Source organism: Salvelinus alpinus, chromosome 17 (assembly GCF_045679555.1).
Source record: "Salvelinus alpinus chromosome 17, SLU_Salpinus.1, whole genome shotgun sequence".
Taxonomy (NCBI): domain Eukaryota; kingdom Metazoa; phylum Chordata; class Actinopteri; order Salmoniformes; family Salmonidae; genus Salvelinus; species Salvelinus alpinus.
In genome coordinates this window covers 36,734,559-36,756,562 of record NC_092102.1, presented here as the reverse complement: position 1 = coordinate 36,756,562, position 22,004 = coordinate 36,734,559, and the positions used below count along the sequence as shown (strand labels likewise).

At 45.4% G+C, this 22,004-nt stretch overlaps 2 protein-coding genes and 1 long non-coding RNA gene across 6 annotated transcripts in view; 2 read left to right on the top strand and 1 right to left on the bottom strand.

The window, feature by feature from the left end:
- Positions 1–5,451, top strand: part of LOC139542891 (poly(rC)-binding protein 4-like) — a 59,029-nt gene extending 53,578 nt beyond the window's left edge. For all 4 annotated transcript variants that reach the window (XM_071348843.1, XM_071348842.1, XM_071348844.1 and 1 more), the window contains one exon: positions 4,407–5,451. In XM_071348843.1, coding sequence (XP_071204944.1) covers positions 4,407–4,764 — 358 coding nt within the window. In that variant the 3' untranslated portion in view covers positions 4,765–5,451. The remainder of the gene's footprint in view (positions 1–4,406) is intronic.
- A 4,721-nt stretch (positions 5,452–10,172) lies between these two features.
- On the top strand, positions 10,173–13,707 carry LOC139542889 (uncharacterized). The gene is made up of 2 exons (XR_011668566.1): positions 10,173–10,602; positions 11,098–13,707. It is a non-coding gene; the product is annotated as an uncharacterized lncRNA (long non-coding RNA).
- The window catches only part of LOC139542888 (dedicator of cytokinesis protein 3-like), an 85,541-nt gene continuing 76,676 nt past the window's right edge, over positions 13,140–22,004 (bottom strand). Inside the window, exons 40-54 of the mRNA XM_071348840.1 lie at positions 21,027–21,131; positions 20,480–20,621; positions 20,218–20,384; positions 19,999–20,085; positions 19,186–19,365; positions 18,340–18,423; positions 18,102–18,218; positions 17,888–18,009; positions 17,642–17,780; positions 17,480–17,561; positions 17,204–17,316; positions 16,903–16,987; positions 16,640–16,762; positions 16,420–16,502; positions 13,140–16,316 (exon numbers count right to left, since the gene is read on the bottom strand). Of these exons, the coding sequence (XP_071204941.1) occupies positions 15,648–16,316; positions 16,420–16,502; positions 16,640–16,762; positions 16,903–16,987; positions 17,204–17,316; positions 17,480–17,561; positions 17,642–17,780; positions 17,888–18,009; positions 18,102–18,218; positions 18,340–18,423; positions 19,186–19,365; positions 19,999–20,085; positions 20,218–20,384; positions 20,480–20,621; positions 21,027–21,131 (2,298 nt within the window). The 3' untranslated portion in view covers positions 13,140–15,647. The remainder of the gene's footprint in view (positions 16,317–16,419; positions 16,503–16,639; positions 16,763–16,902; positions 16,988–17,203; positions 17,317–17,479; positions 17,562–17,641; positions 17,781–17,887; positions 18,010–18,101; positions 18,219–18,339; positions 18,424–19,185; positions 19,366–19,998; positions 20,086–20,217; positions 20,385–20,479; positions 20,622–21,026; positions 21,132–22,004) is intronic.

Genomic DNA, 22,004 nt, shown 5'->3' with positions numbered 1-22,004 from the left:
CTGAACAAAAATATAAACGCAACATGTAAAGTGTTGGACCCATGTTTCATGAGCTGAAATAAAAGATCCCAGAAGCTCAAAAGGCTCATTTCTCAAATTTTGTGCACAAATTTGTTTACCTCCCTGTTAGTGAGCATTTCTCCTTTGCTACGATAATCCATCCATCTGACAGGTGTGGCATATCAAGAAGCTGATTAAACAGCATGATCATTACACATTGCACCTTGTGCATCTTAATATTAAGATGGCGCCGAAGAACATGGCTGACGTTTTACATTCTCCCATCCAATTGTGCTATTTTGTTAGTTTTTTTGCGTTTTATTTTTTCACTTATTGTGAACATAATGTTGCTGCTACCGTCTCTTATGACCGAAAATAACTTCTGGACATCAGAACAGCGATTACTCACTGCGGACTGGAAGAAACTGTTTCCTTTAATGAGTCCGACGAGAAGGATATCCTGCTTTCATTGGAACAGGCCCAGATCCCCGCCTTTTGTGTGAAGAAAAGACGCAGGAAAGGGGCCGCAGATTGGGCAGCCTTCTGAGAATCCGTAGGCGAGTGAGTAAACTCCCACTGCCATCTGTTCTTCTTGCTAACGTGCAATCATTGGAAAATAAAATTGATGAGCTACGATTAAGATTATCCTACCAACGGGACATTAAAAACTGCAACATCTTATGCGCGATGTCTAACATTAAAGAAGTCTTGAGGAATTGCTCGCCTGAGGTATAGTACCTTATGATAAGCCGTAGACCGCATTATCTACCAAGAGTTCTCATCTATATTATTTGTAGCCGTCTATTTACCACCACAGAACGAAGCTGGCACTAAGACCGCTCTCTACCAACTCTATAAGGTCATAAGCAAAGAAGAAAATGCTCACCCAGAAGCGGCGCTCCTAGTGGCCGGGGACTTTAATGCAGGCAAACTTAAATCAGACTACTAACATGTCACATGTGCAAACAGAGAAAAGAAAATCCTAGACCACCTTTACTCCACACACAAATCTGCAAATCTGACCATAATAATATCCTCCTGATTCCTGCTTACAAGCGAAAACTAAAGCAGGAAGTACCAGTGACTCGCTCAATACAGTAGTGGTCAGATGACGCGGATGCTACACTACAGGACTGTTTTGCTAGCACAGACTGGAATATGTTCCGGGATTCATCCAATGGCATTGAGGAGTGCACCACCTCAGGTATTGGCTTCATCAATAAGTGCATTGACGACGTTGTCCCCACAGTGACTGTACGTGCATATCCAAATCAGAAGTCATGGATTACAGGCAACATCTGCACGGAGCTAAAGGGTAGAGCTGCCGCTTTCAAGGAGCGGGAGACTAATCCGGACGCTTATAAGAAATCCCACTATGCCCTCAGATGAACCATCGAACAAGCAAAGCGGCAATACAGGATTAAGATTGAATCCTACTACACCAGCTCTGACGCTCGTCGGATGTAGCAGGGCTTGACAACTATTACAGACTACAAAGGGAAGCACAGCCGCGAGCTGCCCAGTGACACAAGCCTACCAGACGAGCTAAATGCCTTTTATGCTCGATTCGAGGCAAGCAACACTGAAGCATGCAGTGAGCATGCACGAGAGCACCAGCTGTTCTGGATGACTGTGTGATAACGCTCTCGGTAGCCGATGTGAACAAAAACAGGTCAACATTCACAAAGCCGCTGGGCCAGACGGATTATCAGGATGTGTACTCAAAGCATGTGCTGACCAACTGTCAAGTGTCTTCACTGACATCTTCAACCTCTCCCTGACCAAGTCTGTAATACCTACATGTTTCAAGCAGACCACCATAGTCCCTGTGTCCAAGGAAGTGAAGATAACCTGCCTAAATGATTACCGTCCCGTGGCACTCACGTCGGTAGCCATGAAGTGCTTTGAAAGGCTGGTCATGGCTCACATCAACAGCATTCTCCCGTACACCCTAGACCCACTCCAATTCGCATACCGCCCCAACAGATCCACAGATGACGCAATCTCAATCGCACTCCACACTGCCCTTTCTCACCTGGACAAAAGGAATACCTATGTGAGAATGCTGTTCATTGACTACAGCTCAGCGTTCAACACCATAGTGCCCACGAAGCTCATCATTAAGCTAAGGACTGAACACCTCCCTCTGCAACTGGATCCTGGACTTCCTGACGGGCTGCCCCCAGGTGGTAAGAGTAGGCAACAACACGTCTGACACGCTGATCCTTAACACTGGGGCCCTTAAGGGGTGTGTACTTAGTCCCCTCCTGTATTCCCTGTTCGCCCACAACTACGTGTCCAAACACGACTCCAACACCATCATTAAGTTTGCGGACGACACAACAGTGGTAGGCCTGATCACCGACAAGACAGCCTATAGGGAAGAGGTCAGAGAATTGGCAGTGTGGTGCCAGGACAACAACCTCACCCTCAGTGTGAGCAAGACAAAGGAGCTGATCGTGGACTACAGGAAAAGGTGGGCCGAACAGACCCCCATTAACATCGACAGGGCTGTAGTGGAGCAGGTCGAGAGTTTCAAGTTCCTTGGTGTCCACATCACCAACAAACTATCATGGTCCAAACATACCAAGACAGTTGTGAAGAGGGCACGACCAAACCTTTTCCCCCCAGGAGACTGAAAAGATTTGGCATGGGTCCCTAGATCCTCAAAAGGTTCTACAGCTGCACCATCGAGAGCATCCTAACCGGTTGCATCACCGCCTGGTATGGCAACTGCTCGGCATCTGACCGTAAGGCCCTACAGAGGGTAGTGCGATCGGCCCAGTACATCACTGGGGCCAAGCTTCCTGCCATCCAGGACCTATAAAATAGGCAGTGTCAGAGGGGTGCCCATAAAATTGTCAGAGACTCCAGTCACCCAAGTTATAGACTGTTTTCTCTACTACTGCATGGTAAGCGGTACCGGAGTGCCAAGTCTAGGACCAAAAGGCTCTTCAACAGCTTCTACCCCAAAGCCATAAGAGACTGTTGAACAATTAATTTTAAAAATCGCCTCCGGACAATTTACATTGACTCGGTACCGGTGTCCCTTGTATATAGCCTCGTTATTGTTATTCTTATTGTGTTACTTTTTATTATTACTTTTTATTTTAGTTAAAAAATATATATTTTTTAGCTCTTCTTGAAATGCACTGTTGGTTAAGGGCTTCTAAGTAAGCATTTCACGGTAAAGTCTACACTTGTTGTATTCGGCGCATGTGACAAATAAAGTTTGATTTGATTTGAATAAAAGGCCACTCTAAAATGTGAAGTTTTGTCACACAACACAATTCTACAGATGTCTCAAGTTTTGAGGGAGCATGCAATTGGCATGCTGACTGCAGGAATGTCTACCAGAGCTGTTGCCAGAGAATTTAATGTTAATTTCTCTACCATAAGCCACCACCAAAATTTGGCAGTACGTCCAACCAGCTTCACAACCACAGACCACGTGTATGGTGTCGTGGGCAAGCGGTTTGCTTTTGTCAACGCTGTGAACATAGTGGCCCATGGTGGTGGTGGGGTTGTGGTATCAGCAGGCATAAGCTACGGACAATGAACGCAATTGCATTTTATTGAATTTGAATGCACAGAGATACCGTGACGTGATCCTGAGGCCCACTGTCTTGCCGTTCATCCACTGCCATCACCTCATGTTTCAGCATGATTATGCATGGCCCAATGTCACAAGGATCTGTGCACAATTCCTGGAAGCTGAAAATGCCCCAGTTCTTCCATGGCCCACATACTCAGACATATCACCCATTGAGCATGTTTGGGATGCTCTGGAATGTTGTATATGACAGCGTGTTCCAGTTCCCGCCAATATCCAGCAACTTTGCACAACCATTGCAGAGGAGTGGGAGAACATTTAACAGGCCACAATCAACAGCCTGATCAACTCTATGCAAAGGATATTTTGCGCTGCATGAGGCAAATGGAGGTCACACCAGATACTGACTGGTTTTCTGATCCACGCCCCTAACTTTTATTTAAGGTATCTGTGACCAACAGATGCATATCTGTATTCCCAGTCATGTGAAATCCATAGATTAGAGCCTAATTCATTTATTTCAATTGACTGATTTCCTTATATGAACTTTAACTCAGTAAAATCTTTGAAATTGTTGCATTGTTGCATGCAGTATTTTTTTGGTTCTTTTTTTACCATTTTATTTGAAAAAAATAACAGTACTTCATTGTTGCAACCATTGTTTATTTAGATAAAATGGCTGCATTGGACCTTTAAATAACATGGTGATATGCGGTAATGATGTCATTGTGCTCTTGTTCTGGTAATAATCCCTTAGAGAATTCATAGATCTGTATTGTATTGCAATGTATTGCATTGTACTGTATTCTATTCTATCGAAAGCCACTCGTCCTCTACTCTTCTCTCTCCATAGTTTAGAGACAGCTAAATCCACGGCCCAGGCAGCGTCCATGGCCTCCCCCAACATGGCTGACCTCAACATGGCCTTCACCCAGCCCGTCTCCCCGGCCTCCTCCCCCCACTCCGCCTCCACCCTGGCAGCCATGAGTGCCCTCTCCCCAACCCCCGTCATGGGCCACCCCTACGGCGTTCTGCCCTTTTCTAGCCTGCTAGGGGTCAAGTCTGTCCCCTTCCTGACTCTCTCTAGCCCCACGCCCCAGGTCGCTGTCACCGCAGCCCCCTCCCACACCACCCTGGCAGCCTACACTACCAAAATCTCCTCAGCCAACTGCATCAAGAAACCCGACAGACAGAAGTTCGCACCCTACTGATGCTACATGCTACACCAGGCTAGCCTCAGCCTTCTTCTGGAGGCTGAAATGAAGGACAGCTTTCTATAATGGCTCCATCTCCAGTTACACCCTATTCCCTACATAGTGCACTATATGGTGAATAGGGTGTCATGTCAGATGTTCATCCACTCACGCCATATCTGCTGCCAGAGATGGTCTTGACTTTATGATTCACCACATGGAAGAGAGGATAACTATCATAAGGTATACTATACATTACATATATAGATGATTTGTGAGTTCCCCATGAAATGATGGACTGCTTTCACCTCCACTTCATTGTACTGTTATTTATCACTAATAAAGGGCACAGTCCTAACTTGGGAAATGCACTAACTTGGATTTTCATGTAAATCATGCACTGATGTGATGGTATGTTTTTGTCTCTCAAGTTAGGAATAGGCCCAAAAGTATTTATCCTTCAGTAAGTTTATAAATTATACTCTGATGCGGATGGATGCTCACTGTATGATGCTTTTATACAATGTCTATGTTTGCTTCTTGAAGTTTTTAAGAAAATCTGTAAATGCTTGGGAGGAAAAAGATAAGTGTTTTCTGCTATAGGAATCTAATGTTGAGTGTTATGTTTGTTATGTTTGAAATGTGCAACTTGTTTTATTTATGTATATTGATTTGTTTATTAAACTTTTTTTTTCTTGAAATGGCTGCAGGTTTGAGTCTCCCTTTAAATTTGACCTTTGTCCATTTTAAAGGGGAAATCTGCAACTTCTTTGTCGCCTGTGGACACGAGATGAAATGCTCAATCAATGAACGAGAACACACACACTCAAAATCAAATGTAAGCCAATCAGCGCGCTTCAAACATATTGCAGAATACATGAAACAACCCAAAGAGCGGTCTTTCTTTCTTTTAGAGATAATTCATCTATTTGAAACCACAGTGAAGACTGCACTTGTAAAGCCACTTTGAAAATACACATCATATTAAAAGTGACGCAACACCAGTTCTCCTCCTGCCAGCTTATCTTTTATTTTCCCCTAGCTGTCACGAGCCGGTGGGTGGCACGTCATTCCAAATGGCAGGTTTTATGAGGGATGCTCTTCACATCATAGTGCTCTTTGTCCCCGAACAATAACTGCAGTGTGAGGCAGGCAGGCTCCTCCACAACCCCACTGGAGCAGAGGGCTCCGCCTGCATTCACAAATACAGGGCACACACACAGAGTTACTATATACACACACACTGTGTGCGCACACTCAGATGCTGAACTCACACACTGTGCATAAACACACACATTCTGATACTGAACACACACACGCACTCAGACACTGTGTCCACACACACACACACACACACACACACACACACACACACACACACACACACACACACACACACACACACACACACACACACACACACACACACACACACACACACACACACACACACACACACACACACAGTAACTGACGCTCAGAGACGAGGGTAAGGGAGAGAGAGCATGGAAGATAAGGGAACATGCAGTGACAGCATCAACATGCACCACAGCATCGTCATCCTCTGGAGAAAAAGCCAGCCTTATTTCCTTCCACTCTGAGAAGACCTTAGTGGGAACGACAGGAGGCCTTGACAGCGACGTGTCCTTGCTGTTGCCATAGATATTCACTTACATGTGGTCTCAGAGGCATGCAACAATATTACCCTTTCACCAGACTTTGACATCACAACAGCGGAATTTCTATGCTAAATATGCAAGGGTCGTTAGAGTTTTCAAATTCTGTCTCTTTACACCTCTGATATGAAGGAGCTTTTGTTAGTGTGGGCTGAGTTGCCTACTGTAGAAAAGGATATCTCCCTCCCTCTCTCTCTGTCTCTCCCTCCCTCTCCCTCACTCTCTCTGTGTCTCTTTCTCTCCTCCTCTTTACTGCCTAATGCAGCTCCCTGAAAAAAGGTCCTAAAATATCCATGCCCTCAGTAGGGGTCTCTATACCTCCCGCATCTCTCTCGCTCTCCCTCTTTCTTCTCCCCCCTCTCTCTCTCTCCTCACTCAAACCTTCTTTATTTTCCTCTCTCTCATCCTCTTACTAAGATCTCTCACTGCACATAATTACACAAAACATCTATTCATACATACGCTGAAGGCAAAACATGATTATATTGTGTTATCTACAGTATCTAATGTTTATCAGACACAATTCTATCTTTGATTATGTTTACATCCCAACACTCTACATCATCAACAAATATTGAAAATGTATTTCATACAGTATACTCTGTACATTTGCCTAGATATGAATGAGAATGCACAGGAGCAATACTTTCCCTCAGACACTTGTGCCACCTGCAGGAACAAGTGCACATAGCACCATTGAATTCACTGTACCTTCTGCTACAGCACATAGCCTAATTCAGTTTGATCTCTCTCTCAAGCATTTGAAACAGCAATGCAAGTCCTAGTGAGAATTTCCAGGCAGATTGTAGTGACCTTGAGTGGAAAGGCGTTTGTCATTTCCCTTTCATGTTCTAGGGTCTGCTATGGACCCAGAGGCCTGACGTGAACCCTTTCATGTCTGCTATAACACACACACACACATACTTTCTTATGATGGCGCAACGCACACAGGCAGTATGGGTGGAACAGGAGGTTGGTAGCACCTTAATTGGGGAGGACGGGCTCGTGGTAATGGCACGAGTAAAATCAGTGGAATGGTGTCAAATGCATCAAACACATGGTTTGATACCATTCCATTTGCTCCGTTCCAGACATTATTATGAGCCGTCCTCCCCTCAGCAGCCTCCACTGATGGGTGGCTATAACCGCTGTGTAGTTGTTATCACAAAAGCATAACCACCACAAAATGGAATCATCATCACAAAAGCACCACCATCACAAAAATGGCATCATCATCACAAAAGCATCAATGACAGCTTTGCCTATTTATCAGAGACCTGACAGATTCTCCACTGTTCCTGCAAACAAAAAGCATAGCAAACTTTAAAAGGTGAATGGAGTTGAGTAGCTAAGGACATTTCCACTAACATCTTGCTTTATGCCAAAGCACATTTTTTGCATGTCTAATAGGAGAGTTCCGATGTCGTTTTGCATAGGCTACTGGTCAGCTTGAACTTGAGACAGAGACTGCATTTTCTTGATCAACATCGGATGCACAACATTCATATACCACACCTTTACAAAGGCCTTAAATTACAGATAACGGGTTGCTGTTTCTGTTAGTCAATAGTCAATAAAAATGTTTTCCAAAATGATTATGGATAGCAGCTCTTATTAAGTTGCTGATTAAATTAAAGAATGTCATATGATGGAAACTTGTCCGCAACGACCCATTAAAGTATTACGTATACATTGATCTATAAGTCAGTTTTCCCCAATCTGTCCCTTGGAGACGCCTAGGGTTGCACATCTTTTTACCAGCCCAGCATGAGGCATGTAACTGGTTGAATCCAGTGTGCTAGTGCTGTGACATTGATTAGAGAGGCCTTAGCTGGTACTTCCTACATGTAAAGTGGCTGTCATTTTCCTTCTGTACTCATTGCATGGGAACAAGCTTAATAATCTTCCACTGAAGAAGAAAAGCTGGGCGCTTCTGTGTTAAAGTCGACCTGAGCATACACAAGTAGTTAGTAATTTCTAAATTAAACTATGTTCAGAATTATCCAATCTATATGTTGGAGTTCCAAATCAAATCAAATGTTATTTTTCACATGCCAAATAAAACAGGTGTAGACCTTACCGTAAAATTGTTACTTACTGTCACGCTTGTTGAAATGAGTGGACCAAGGCGCAGCGTGCGGACTCCGGCTGCAAAACCTGACTCTATAGGGGAGGGTCCGGGTGGGCATCCAGCTCCGGTGCGGGACGTCGACCCCGCTCCGCTCGCGGATCCGCCAGCTTAGGTGGCGACTCTGGTGCGGGGATCGTTGCCGGAAGCTCCGGACCGTGGATCGTCGCCAGAGACTCCGGACCGTGGATCGTCACCGGAGGAACCGGGCCGTGGATCGACGCCGGAGGAAACGGACCGTGGATCGTCGCCAGAAGCTCCGGATCGTGGATCGTCGCCGGAGGAACCGGACCGTGGATCGTTGCCGGAGGAACCGGACCGTGGATCGTCGCCGGAAGCTCCGGACCGTGGATCGTCGCCGGGGACTCCGGACCGTAGATCGTCGCCGGGGACTCCGGACCGTAGATCGTCGCCGGGGACTCCGGACCGTAGATCGTCACCGGGGACTCCGGACCGTAGATCGTCGCCGGAGACTCCGGATTGGGAACCCTCGCTGAAGGCTCCGGACTGGGAACGGTCGCTGGAGGCTCTGGACTGGGAACCGTCGCTGGAGGCTCCGGACCTTGGATTGTCTCTGGAGGCTCTGGGCCATGGATCATCACTGGAGGCTCCGGGCCATGGATCCTCACTGGAAGCTTCGGGCCATGGATCTTCACTGGAGGCTCAGGGCCATGGATCATCACTGGAGGCTCAGGGCCATGGATCATCACTGGAGGCTTCGGGCCACAGACTGTCGCTGGAGGCTCTGGACTGCAGACTGTCGCTGGAGACCTGGTGCGTGGAGCTGGCACAGGACGTACCGGGCTGGGGAGACGCACAGGAGGCCTGGAGCGTGGAGCCGGCACAGGATGTACTGGACCGTGGAGGTGCACTGGAGTTCTGGAGCGTAGAGCTGGCACAACGCGTCCTGGACAAATGACCACCTTCGCACGGCAAGTGCGGGGAGCTGGCATAGGACGCACTGGGCTGTGAAAACTTGTAAGTCGCTCTGGATAAGAGCGTCTGCTAAATGACTTAAATGTAAATGTAAATGTAAATGTATTTTATAACATGAAGTCCTATGAGTGTCATCCGATGAAGATTATCAAAGGTTAGTGATACATTTTATCTCTATTTGTGCTATTTGTGACTCCTCTCTTTGGCTGGAAAAATGGCTGAATTTTTCTTTGAGTTGGTGGTGACCTAACATAATCGTTTGTGGTGCTTTCGCTGAAAAGCCTATTTGAAATCGGACACTTTGGTGGGACAACAAGATTACCTTTAAAATGGTATAAGATACATGTATGTTTGAGGAATTTGAATTATGAGATTTCTGTTGTTTGAATTAGGGTTAAGGTTAAGGTTAGGGTTAGGTGAAGGGTTAGCTAAAAGGCTTAAGGTTAGGGTTAGGTGAAGTGTTAGGTATAAGGGTTAAGGTTAGGGTTAGGTGAAGGGTTAGCTAACATGCTAAGTATTTTCAAAGTAGCTAAAAAGTAATAAGTAGTTGAAAAGTTGCTAATTAGCTAAAATGCTAAAGTTGTCCGTGATGAGATTGAAACTCGCAACCTTTGGGTTGTTAGAAGTTTGCGGTATACACCCGACCAACCACCCTACTTTTGTTTTTGCCTTAAGTAACCATCTGTCTTATGTAACCATACCAAACGTGTCCTGATTTACATACAGAATATTATACGAAATGTTCTGAGACCAGGTTGTGCACAGAGACTCTTTCAAGTGGTCAAATCAGAATGCCTACTCATTCAAAAACTGGAAGCAAGGACAACCTCAATTCAAAGTGACCCACAAATGTGTTGCGTCTTCTACAGACACATGGCAATGGGAAGTTGATGTGAAATGTCATACCCATGGTGCCCTCCGTATGATGAACAGATACAGTATGTAGTGAGAGTGAAGCTGACTCCTCTGTGACCATGACTTATCTGGCTTTGTTAGAGGCAATTTTACAGCAGATCCTGGAGAAAATGACAGAGAAGAGGTGTCAAGATGCCAAACTGAGTTGGAAAAGGCAGCCAGGCAGAGAAGTCTTCATGGAGGAGAAGGAGAATGAGATAAGTGAGAAGAAAATAGATGTTATTAATCTCCTTCTCTATATTCTGATGGGAGATCTAGTATAAATTATGTATTGAATATATTGTGAAATGTGTACCATGAAGGGGCAATCTGCAGTTGCTACATCCACTTTTGGACAATTAATTATATGTACCTATTGATTCTTGAAGAATATAACTTCTAAATGCCTCATGAGCTTAGTTCAACTGCCGTACCCCATCAGAACCCAAAATATAAGCTTGTTTTACTCCAATGTTTGTAAGCAAAGTAGATGTAAATAAACACTGTATAGCCTCAAACCATGGCTAAAACTATAATATTGATATCATGGATGGTCAATCCTTGCATCCATAGCTCTGTCTATGAATTTGAGAGTGGTTACATATTCTCCAGTACCATTCCTCCACTTCGCTGTAAGCATTTCACTGTTTGGTCTACAACTGTTGTATTCGCCGCACGTGACAAATAAACTTTGATTTGATTTGATCCTCAACACAGGGGACTTCAGGAAACAGTAGAAGGAGCATGTCCCTATCCACATCAACGGGACCGCAGTGGAGAAGGTGGAAAGCTTCAAGTTCCTCAGCATACACATCACTGACAATCTGAAATGTTCCACCCACACAGACAGTGTGGTGAAGAAGGCGTAACAGCGCCTCTTCAACCTCAGGAGGCTGAAGAAATTCGTCCCGGCCCCTACATTTTTACAGATACGCAATTGAGAGCATCCTGTCAGGCTGTATCCCCACCTGGTAGGGCAACTGCACTGCCCACAAACACAGGGCTCACCAGAGAGTGGTGCGGTCTGTCCAACGCATCACTGGGGGCACACTGCTTGCCTTCCAGGACATCTACAGCACCCAATGTCACAGGAAGGCCAAAAAGATCATCAAGAACATCAACCACTCGAGCCACTGCCTGTTCACCCCACTATCATCCTGAAGGCGAGGTCAGTACAGGTGCATCAAAGCTGGGACCGAGAGACAGAAAAATAGCTTCTATCTCAAGGCCATCAGACTTTTAAATAGCCTTAACTAGCCGGCTACCACCCGGTTACTCAACCCTGCACCAGGCTGCTGCCCTAAATACATACAGTTCATACAGTGTTCAGACCACTTCTTCCACATTTTGTTACTTTACAGCCTTATTCTAAAATTGATTAAATAAATAAAAATCTCAGCAATCTACACACAATACACCCCAATTACAATTTTTTTTTTACACGGAAATAACTTATTTACATAAGTACTTAAAGCCTTCGCTATGAGAATCGAAATTCAGCTCAGGTGCATCCTGTTTCCATTGATCATATTTTATGTTTAGACAACTTGATAGGAGTCCACCTGTAGTAAATTCAAATTCGTGGACATGATTTGGAAAGACACATACCTGTCTATATAAGGTCCCACAGTTGACAGTGCATGTCAGAGCAAAAACCAAGACATGAGGTCGAAGGAATTGTCCATAGAGCTCCGAGATAGAATTGTGTCGACTTACAGAATTGTGTCGACAAAACATTTCTGGAGCATTGAAGGTCCCCAAGAACACAGTGGCATCCATCATTCTTAAATGGAATACGTTTGGAACCCCCAAGACTCTTCCTAGAGCTGGCCGCCTGGCCAAACTGAGCAATCAGGGGGGGAGGGTCTTGGTCAGGGAGGTGACCAAGAACCCGATGGTCATTCTGACAGAGCTCTAGAGTTCCTCTGTGGAGGTGGGAGAACCTTCCAGAAGGACAACCATCTCTGCAGCACTCCACCAATCATGCCTTTATGGTAGAGCGACCAGATGGAAGCCACTCCTCAGTAAAAGGCACATGACAGCCCACTTGGAGTTTGCCAAAAGTCACCTAAAGGACTCTCAGACCATGAGAAACAAGATTCTCTGATCTAATGAAACCAAGATTGAACTCTTTGGCCTGAATACCAAGCGTCAAGTCTAGAGGAAATCTGGCACCATCCCTACGGTGAAGCATAGTGGTGGCAGCATCATGCTGTGGCTATGTTTTCAGCGGCAGGGACTGGGAGACTAGTCATGGTCGAGGCAGAGATGAACGGAGCAAAGTTCAGAGAGATCCTTGACAAAAACCTGCTGCAGAGCGCTCAGAACCTCAGACTGGGGTGAAGGTTCACCTTCCAACAGGACAAGGACCCTAAGCACACAGCCAAGACAACTCACGAGTGACTTTGGGACAAGTCTCTGAATGTCCTTGAGTGGCCCAGCCAGAATCCGTATTTTAACCCGATCGAACATCTCTGAAAAGACCTGAAAATAGCTGTGCAGCAACGCTCCCCATCCAACCTCACAGAGCTTGAGAGGATCTGCAGAAAAGAATAGGAGAAACTACCACACTTGTACATTCATCATTTGCTACTGCTACTCTTATTTTACTCGTATTATTATCCGGATGCCTAGACACTTTACCCTGCCTTTGTGTATATAGCTGCCTCTGTCAAATTCCATTCCCAGCCAAACATACTGCCAATCATTGTTGCTATTTTCCACAGAGCAGCAAGCAATGGAAATGACAGAGACGAGGATGATAAAAGATTGTCTTTAATGTTTGGCATTGTTAATGAATCCATACCACAGCAGTTATGGGAGTAGGCAAACCACTTTTACAACCAAACACTGTTTGATCATGCTAACACCATATGTACAAGAAAGCACATTGAAAAGTGTATAAAGTATTTATATTTGAAGACTTGAAGTCAACAATGCAGACAACCACAGTCTAATGGATTGGTCTTCTTTAAACATTGATTATAGATATTCATCAATTATATCCATTTCTGGAGTAGATGTATTTACACAAAACAACAATACACTTATTTTAGGGGAGTCTGCAATAATTCTCAAAAATATTTCACAATACCGCTGTATGTACAGTAATAGAATTTACATTGAACAATTCTATTGTACCTATATTTGATTGAGTATCACACCTCTCAACATCAGCTTGCCCCTACACCTGATATTCATCTTATTTAATCTATAGCTCTGCTGTTCCATACTAATTCCACTGCTAAACATACCCTGCATCCTTTCATGGTACTTCAGTGAAAAACGTCAACACTGATGAACCTGCATACAAAAATAGATGTTGTCTGATCAGTGGAGAACCTGATTTACAAGAACACAAAACCAAGCATTTACCTGCAGAAAACGACTGTGAAACAAAGAGCTGTCGTTGGAACAATGACCTCCACTTTCCAACCCACTGGGGTTACATCTCGTATAACTGTCTGTACCTTCATTCCCCAAGGAGATCAAACTCATGGTCCTGTCTGAGCTTCTCATACTCATCTTCTATACACAAACATGTCCATATTGCAGATCAGGGTGAAGAGGAGATGCAGGCAGAAAGTATTACTGTAGCACCACATCGTCAACCAAGGCAGGACAAAACAGATGTCACACGTTGATATTATCTGCTTTGTTCGGAGAGTGTTGAGAAAGTGACGAGAAAGGAGAGCTGTCATTTTCATGAGTGTCTCAGAACCAGTCAAGTGAGTTGTCTGAGCGAGAGATTGATACTGCAATTCAGTGCACTTAAGGCAGGTGGGCGGAGGGGGTTGCGCAGAGGGTGTGGGGGTGAGTAGAACAGGTAAGATGTACTGTAAATCAGACAGAAGCAATGTCATTGCCATCAGTCCGTTTACACACGGTCCATATTTAGTACTTGTTGGTTGACATTGGCCTGAAACATATAGAGGCAGAGAGAGGGTGTGATACTGGTTTTCTGAGTATAGTTAGTCCAATAGGTGATTGAGGTACTGTTAAGTCATTATTCTTCGTTATTCTTCGTTACTTCTCATCTTACTGCATCTTAGTCTCCATCACCATCTACTTTCAGGGATCAATCTAGTCCTATTGGATCCAGCTCAACCTGTGCAACTGAAATTGGAACTCACTGTTGTTCCAGCACCTGACAATTTTACCCCTTCCTTGTACTCCTCCCAAGGATTGATCAGATCTGTCAGTCAGAGAACACTCATGCTCCTCTCATGAGATATTTCTATCTGGCACACAAAAGATTAGAAGACTGGAATAGAGACATAACTTAAATATAAAAGCACTTGAACAGAAAATAAGACCTGCCACTTGTGTAATACAAATAGCACATCTTGTTTAAATACATTCACATTGGTTTTCCATACGTACCGTAAGGATGAATACTCCTAAACTGAGGTTTATATGTCCTTTGAGGTTTGGGTTGAGAAGAGCGACCCTGGTCAAATAACAGACTTGCTTTCAATGAGAACCAGGTATCAGAACAGAGTATTGGAGAATGCCATATGGTGAAGGACTAAACAGTGTTTTGTAAAAAAAGAGCATGGAAAGTGTACTTGAAAACCCCATACATACTGTAGCAAAGCTATGGAAATAATAGGTTAGATATATGTAGCATTGAAAGCAGAAAAGACAACATCACTTTACTAAGAATATAACTTTCTGTAGGTGCCTTTTGTTGTGGAAAAGGGGGGGGGGTCCTTTCAGAGTTTGTATCGTTTGATCATGTTGATCGAGATCGTCATGTTTCACAAAACAGCTGTATATTGTTCTCAAATGAAAATAAACTAAACATGCTCACATACTAGTTGTAGAAGAGTGTACAATCAATATTAATTTAAACAAAGTCATTATTATCGGTCACACTGTCCAACAGATAATATTTCCCTTATTAATTCCTATGAGGCTGCTTCCTCCATTCAGAATCAGACCGTCTGAATACAGTGAGAAGAGTGAGGGCGTATCTCAATAGTCTAAAGTGGATTCCTCTCCTTGTTTCCTCCCCTTTACCTGTACTGATATGAAAACATGGGATGGATGTAAGCATGAAAGAAATATAGTCAATGACTACAATGTATTTGCATGATTCCACAGCCCATGATCTTTCACATCAATGCAGCTGAAGGAAAGGAGACAGGGGGAGGGAGTCACTTCAGACTATTTAGATGCACCGAGGTGACTGAAATCTCCAAGAGGCCCAGCACTTTAGTACTATAATATAATGGACTATTAAGATGAAGCCAAAGATGGTCTCCTCATGGTGTCTCCTCGTGTTCCTCGCTGATGCACTGCTCCCATGCAGCCTTAGCTTGCTCCTCTCTGTGGCTGTGGGGAGAGTGGAAGATCCTCCGAGGCAGGGGGATGGGCTGGGGCAACAGAGAGCTCAGGTCCTCCTCAGGGATGCACCCCTCCCTCAGGTAGGGCTTGGGGGGCACAGCCGGGGGTTGGGGGCGTCGGTAAGGAATGCGGTGGGGGCCGTGGAGTGGTATCTGGTGGTGGGTGGGCCCGTGGGAGTGAGGGTGGGGGTGACCGTCAAGGCCGGCCGGTTGGGGGTGAGACTGGGGGTGGGAGTGACCGTCGAGGCCGGCTGTTTGGGGATGAGAGTGGGGGTGGGAGTGAGGGTGGAGGTGTGAGACAGGGTTGCGGTAGTGGAAGGGTCGGACCTGGTCGAGGGACTCTGCTTCTGGCCCGCTGCAGTGGATGTGGAGGTAAGGAGAGTCCAAGTACTCATCAGGGGTCCACAGGTGGCTGGGGACGGGCTCCATGGCATCATTTCGCACGGGGGGATCAGGGTACTGGCCCCCAAAGTTACTCTCACTCAGAGAGGAGACGCCACTGCTGGCACTGCCCGAGAGGGTGGAGTTACTGCCCCCCAGGGCTGACTGAGGACTGGTAGGGGAGCCTGGTATGGGGTGGAGAGGAGACTAGATAAAGAGAGAGAGGAAGATAAGAAATGAGTTGACATCTGTTGACCAAGTTAAGAGGATAGCATTATTTACTGCTGCAGTATGCATGACTGTCTTTAACCTTTCTGAGAGAGCGAATGGGCAGTGCTGGGGGTGGGTCACTGTTCTGGTGGTGGAACGCATCAAAGTGCATCAGGAAGTGACCTAGAGAGAGGAAGTAAAAACGTTCACATCAGATTAAACTTCCCATGTACTTTAGAAAACCTCCTATCTAGTGTACATGACAGCTAAGGGACTCTTACCCATAAATAAGGTGTATATTATGACATGATTGTTCTTACCTGGTGGGAAGGACCTGGGCGGGACAGGGGGCATGATAACACCCCCTGTAGGTCCCTGGATGTAGGGCACTGTCTCCCTACCCTCCCCATCTAGACTCCAGCTGCTGGGGGCACTAGGGAACACTGGGGGAACACCAGAAAACCACATGTTCACTACAGAGCTAGGAAATCCTCCTACTGTATGTGTAGTTGTGTCCTACTTAGCTCAACACTAGAGAAAAGCATCATTAACCAATTTTACCACATACATTCAGTATACTTGCCTTTCTCTGGCAAGCCCATGTGAGGGTCAATGCATGGCTTACAGGGGCTCACTTGTTGGAGTAAGGCACGCTGCAGATTGTTGCTCTGCAAACCGAGAGACAACAGAGGCTAAAGGGTCAAGTAGAAGAACAAACCGTATGCTCTGTAGTCTCAGTACCAGTATATTTCTGCTTCGGGCCAATTTGCTGCTCCAATGCTTCAGTGAACTAACTGTCTTCTTCTCCTTAAATAACTAATGCAGCAATGTCGTCAGTCCATTTGGCAGCAGTAATTGAATGGTTTGGCCTGTAACGTCAGTACCTGTCCGTTGTCAGTCATGCTGTAGTACATGGTGTTGTTAGTTCTCTGGTGAGGGGGCAGCAGAATCATCACCTCCCGGTTGTTTTTGGTTTTATCCGGTAGGGACGGAGAGCCTGGGGGAGGGAGGGGAATAGGACGGGTCTGCTGTAGACTGTATGGACACCAGAGACCTACTGATAAACACTGGATATACACTGACTGACAGTTATAGTCACAACTGTGAATTAGCATGTTTCCTAAATAAAATACTTACTTTCTGGTGCAGGAGTCACTCACCTCTAGCGCTGGAAGGGGTGGAGTTGATTATCTGGGAGGAGGTGGAGCGAATGGAGCTCAGACTGGAGGAGGAGGGGCTTGGCTGGAAAAGAAAACATCTGTTCACACGTATTTCAAAATGTACAAAACTTGCGTGTGTGTATGCGTGCATGTTAAACCCACCTGCATGTGTGCCGTATCCTCAGGGGGCTCTCCCATCAGGCCATCTGTCAGGATGACCAAGTTTCCTCCCGCCTCGCTGGAGGTGTGAGAAGAGAGGGAGGAGGAGGACTGGCGGATAGAACCCTGCAGGTTCATAGGGCTAAAATAAAGGGAGAGAGAGAGAAAATCATGTTTTAAAAGGTGGTCACATTGAGATTACTGTAACATCTCTTTCTCAAGTGAAACCTGGTATAATGTGTGACTGACCTGTGTCTGTGTATCAGACGAACGCTCTCTGGGCTCATGTGGCTGTGAGTGGTCAGGATGCCTCTGGGAGAGTTGACCCCTGTGTAGGCCGCTGGCAACCCCTGTTGGGCCACATATAAAGACTGCTTTGAATATTTACACTGACTACACACACACGCATGCACGCACGCACACACACACACACACAAACAGAAGAGCATGTAGAACCACTTACCTGGTGTAAACCAGCCCTCATCATGTGGAACTGATCTATCAGCTTTTTGTGCAGAGGACGCATTTCTGGGTGCACCAACTTCTCGTGGACAGCCAGCCCCACTCCAAGGATGTGAACCTGTGACAATGAAACAACATGTAGGAAAGAGAGAACATATGGTTTATCTGTCCTCTATACCCATGTACACTGTATGGACCATTGACCAGTGGGCAGTGAGGAGCTAAGAGTTGCGTCTGACCTGTTCCTGCATCAGGTCATTTAGCTGAGCTATCCTCTCTGTGTCCTCTGGTTGACTGTTGATGTACTCCTTATCAAAGAATGCCTGTGGAGGAGGAACATGGGATATGAATGAGTTACAAGGCATACTCCAAGTCGATATTCACATAATAATAATAATAATAATAATAATAATAATAATATGCCCACAAATTGGGGAAACAAACATTCTTTCTTATTGGCCCCTATTGTAAAAGAGCCAACTTGGTCGTAGATATTTTGTTGTACAGAAAGAACAAAACATGCCGAAAAGCTGCTGTGTTGTTCAATGTACATGAAGCCAGGTCAAAAATCTCGACCAATGGTTCGAATGCTCCCACATAGGGAAATAGAGCCTGCAAGAAGAGCCCTGTGGCTTCAAGCTATTCGGTGTGTGAAATGGAGGGACGCTGTGTCGAAGTAGACTACACGTAGCTACGTGTGTGGAAAACATTTCATCACAAGTAAGACATTTAACTTGTTTAGTACAGTCCGTTTGGAACTCCACTCAGTCCACTAGCTGCAGTATGCTACAAATACTGCATCCAAAATAACACCTTTTTTTACTGCAGTAATTTTGCAGTGTAACTACAGTTAGAGTTCAGTATAACTGTACTTCAACTGCAGTACACTGCAGTTATTCTGCAATTACAGTATCCAAAATACTACAGTCGACTGCAGTAACAGCACTTTTACTGCAGTTTCAAAACCTGCCTGGTTTCCCCACAGGCGGGCAGGGTCACAACATTCTATCGAATACCAACTGGGTCTATAGCAGATAACACTGAATGTTCCCTCCATCCCTCCCTCCATCCTTCTCTGTCAGTACCTCCTGGTATCTGGCGATGCCCCCGTTGACTGCAGCGTCTATGACCCCGTTGAGCAGCATGCTGAGGGGGTTGATGTTGCCATGGTGCTGCCGGTGCTGGTACTGGCTGATCAGGGTCCGCAGCTCCTGGGTCTTATTCTCCACCACGTAGATGGCATTCTCCAGAGGGCTCACCTCCACCTGAACACACACACATAGATTTTAATCCATAATGACACTTACGAGAGAGAGACAAACACAAATGATGCACTCGCTTGCATCATCTCCCTAAGGAGTCTGATGTCACAGTTTGAGACGACAGCCTATGAGATGACAGCATGAAACGACAGTATGAGACGACAGAAGCCAATGAGACGTCAGTATGAGACGACAGTATTAGACGACAGTATGAGACGATAGTATGAGACGACAGTATGAGACGACAGTATGAGACGACAGTATGAGAAGACAGAATGAGATGACAGTATGAGAAGACAGAATGAGACGACAGTATGAGATGACGTTTGAGATGACAGTATGAGACGATAGTATGAGATGACAGTTTGAGATGACGTTTGAGACGACAGTATGAGACAACAGTATGAGATGACGTTTGAGATGACGTTTGAGATGACAATATGAGACGACAGTATGAGATGACAGTTTGAGACGACGTTTGAGACGACAGTATGATGATGACAATTTGAGACGATAGTATGAGACAACAGTTTGAAATGACAGGATGAGACAACAGTTTGAGATGACATCATGAGATGACAGCAAGAGATGACAATAGCCTATGAGACGACAGTATGAGATGACAGTGCTCCTCACCAGTTCTCTCCTCTCCACCTCAGCCCAGCGGGAGATTCCAGGGAGGGGACGAGACAGAATCAGGGTGGTTCTCTCAATCCACAGGCTCTGAAAACACACACATAAAACACTGAATCACCTTCTGTATAGTATATAGACAATATAATTACCTTCCATTGTCATTCATTCTATTTAGACCTACAAAGCAACAACTTGGACATAAAAGACACACACACATACTCTGAACTCATTCTCCCTGTCCTTGGGTCCCTTGTGGAAGGGTCTGTCGTAGTGAAAGCGAGTGACATTGTTGATGCGGTAGAAGCTCTTGATCCTCTCTGGGACGCGCTCCAGCTGAGGCACGTCAGTAATGTCTGACACTGGGGTCACCGCATAGATCTGCAGGTCTGAGGCCACGTGTTAAGGTAAACATAGCCAAATAGGCTGACAGTTGAGTTGACACACACACACACACACACAGATCATGGTTAGGTTAGGATACACTGAGCATCACTCTGTAGGAGGGCGTCATCTGGTTGGTTGGGGTGCTGCATGGCAATGGCCTGTGGGAATTCTCCCAGCATCCTTTGCTGGAAATCCTCAAGTCGTTCATAGTCATAACCCCGGCACACAAACTCCTTATTCTGGAGAGAAGAGTTGTCATCCAATTGATAGGTACGAAAAAATAGCAAATAGATAAAAGATCCTGCGTGCGTGCGTGCGTGCGTGCGCATGTTTTAACTATACTTGTGGGGATCAGATGTCCCTACAAAAACAAAAGTCCCCACAAGAATAGTAAACAAACAAAAATTGGACCAACGGGGGACATTTTGTTAGTCCACACAAGGTCAAATGTTATTCTAGGGGGTTTAGGGTTAAGGTTAGAATTATTGTTAGGGTTAGAATTAGGAGTAGGAGCTAGGGTTAGGTTTAGGGTTAAGGTTAGATTTTGGGGTTAAGGTTAGGGTTAATGTTAGGGTATAGGAAAACCACAAGACAAGACAATGTGGGTGCGTGCGCATGCGTGTGTGTGTGTGTGTTCATCTCACCCTGAGGAAAAAAGGAAACTTCCTGCCATAGAAGCCCATCCTGAAGAACTCTGGTTCAATCCTCTGCTGTTCTATGATGTTGTCATAGTACGCAGCTTCCATTTTCTATAAAGACAAAAATACTTGATTCAACCCTCAGAGAGCATCTTGATCTTTCTCAGCAACACACATCAACGAGGTTCCCTTGATGACAAAGTGGTCATAATGTTTTTGATATTTTGTCAGTGTATTGCAATGTAAATATATTTCCACAACGTGAGGACAATAAAGTATTTATATTATATTCCATTCCTTTCTATTTACTTTCCATCTTTGTGATGGTGAGTAGTGACTGGGGGATAAAGTAATGGCTCTGATGCACCTCTTTTTTTAAAGAGACAGGGAGAACACAGAGAGACAAGGGGAGAAAGAGAGCCAGAGAGAGAGCCAGACAGAGAGAGAGAGAGAGAGAGAGAGAGAGAGAGAGAGAGAGAGAGATCCAGACAGAGAGAGAGAGAGAGAGAGAGAGAGACAGACAGAGGGAGAGAGAGAGAGAGAGAGCCAGACACAGAGAGAGAGAGAGAGAGCCAGACAGAGAGAGAGAGAGAGAGCCAGACAGAGAGAGAGAGAGAGCCAGACAGAGAGAGAGAGACAGAGAGCCAGACAGAGAGAGAGACAGAGAGCCAGACAGAGAGAGAGAGAGAGCCAGACAGACAGCCAGACAGAGAGAGAGAGAGAGCCAGACAGACAGCCAGACAGAGAGCCAGACAGAGAGCCAGACAGAGAGAGAGCCAGACAGAGAGCCAGACAGACAGAGAGCCAGAGAGAGAGAGAGAGAGCCAGACAGACAGAGAGCCAGAGAGAGAGAGAGAGAGACAGACAGACAGACAGACAGACAGACAGACAGACAGACAGACAGACAGACAGACAGACAGACAGACAGACAGACAGACAGACAGACAGACAGACAGACAGACAGACAGACAGACAGACAGACAG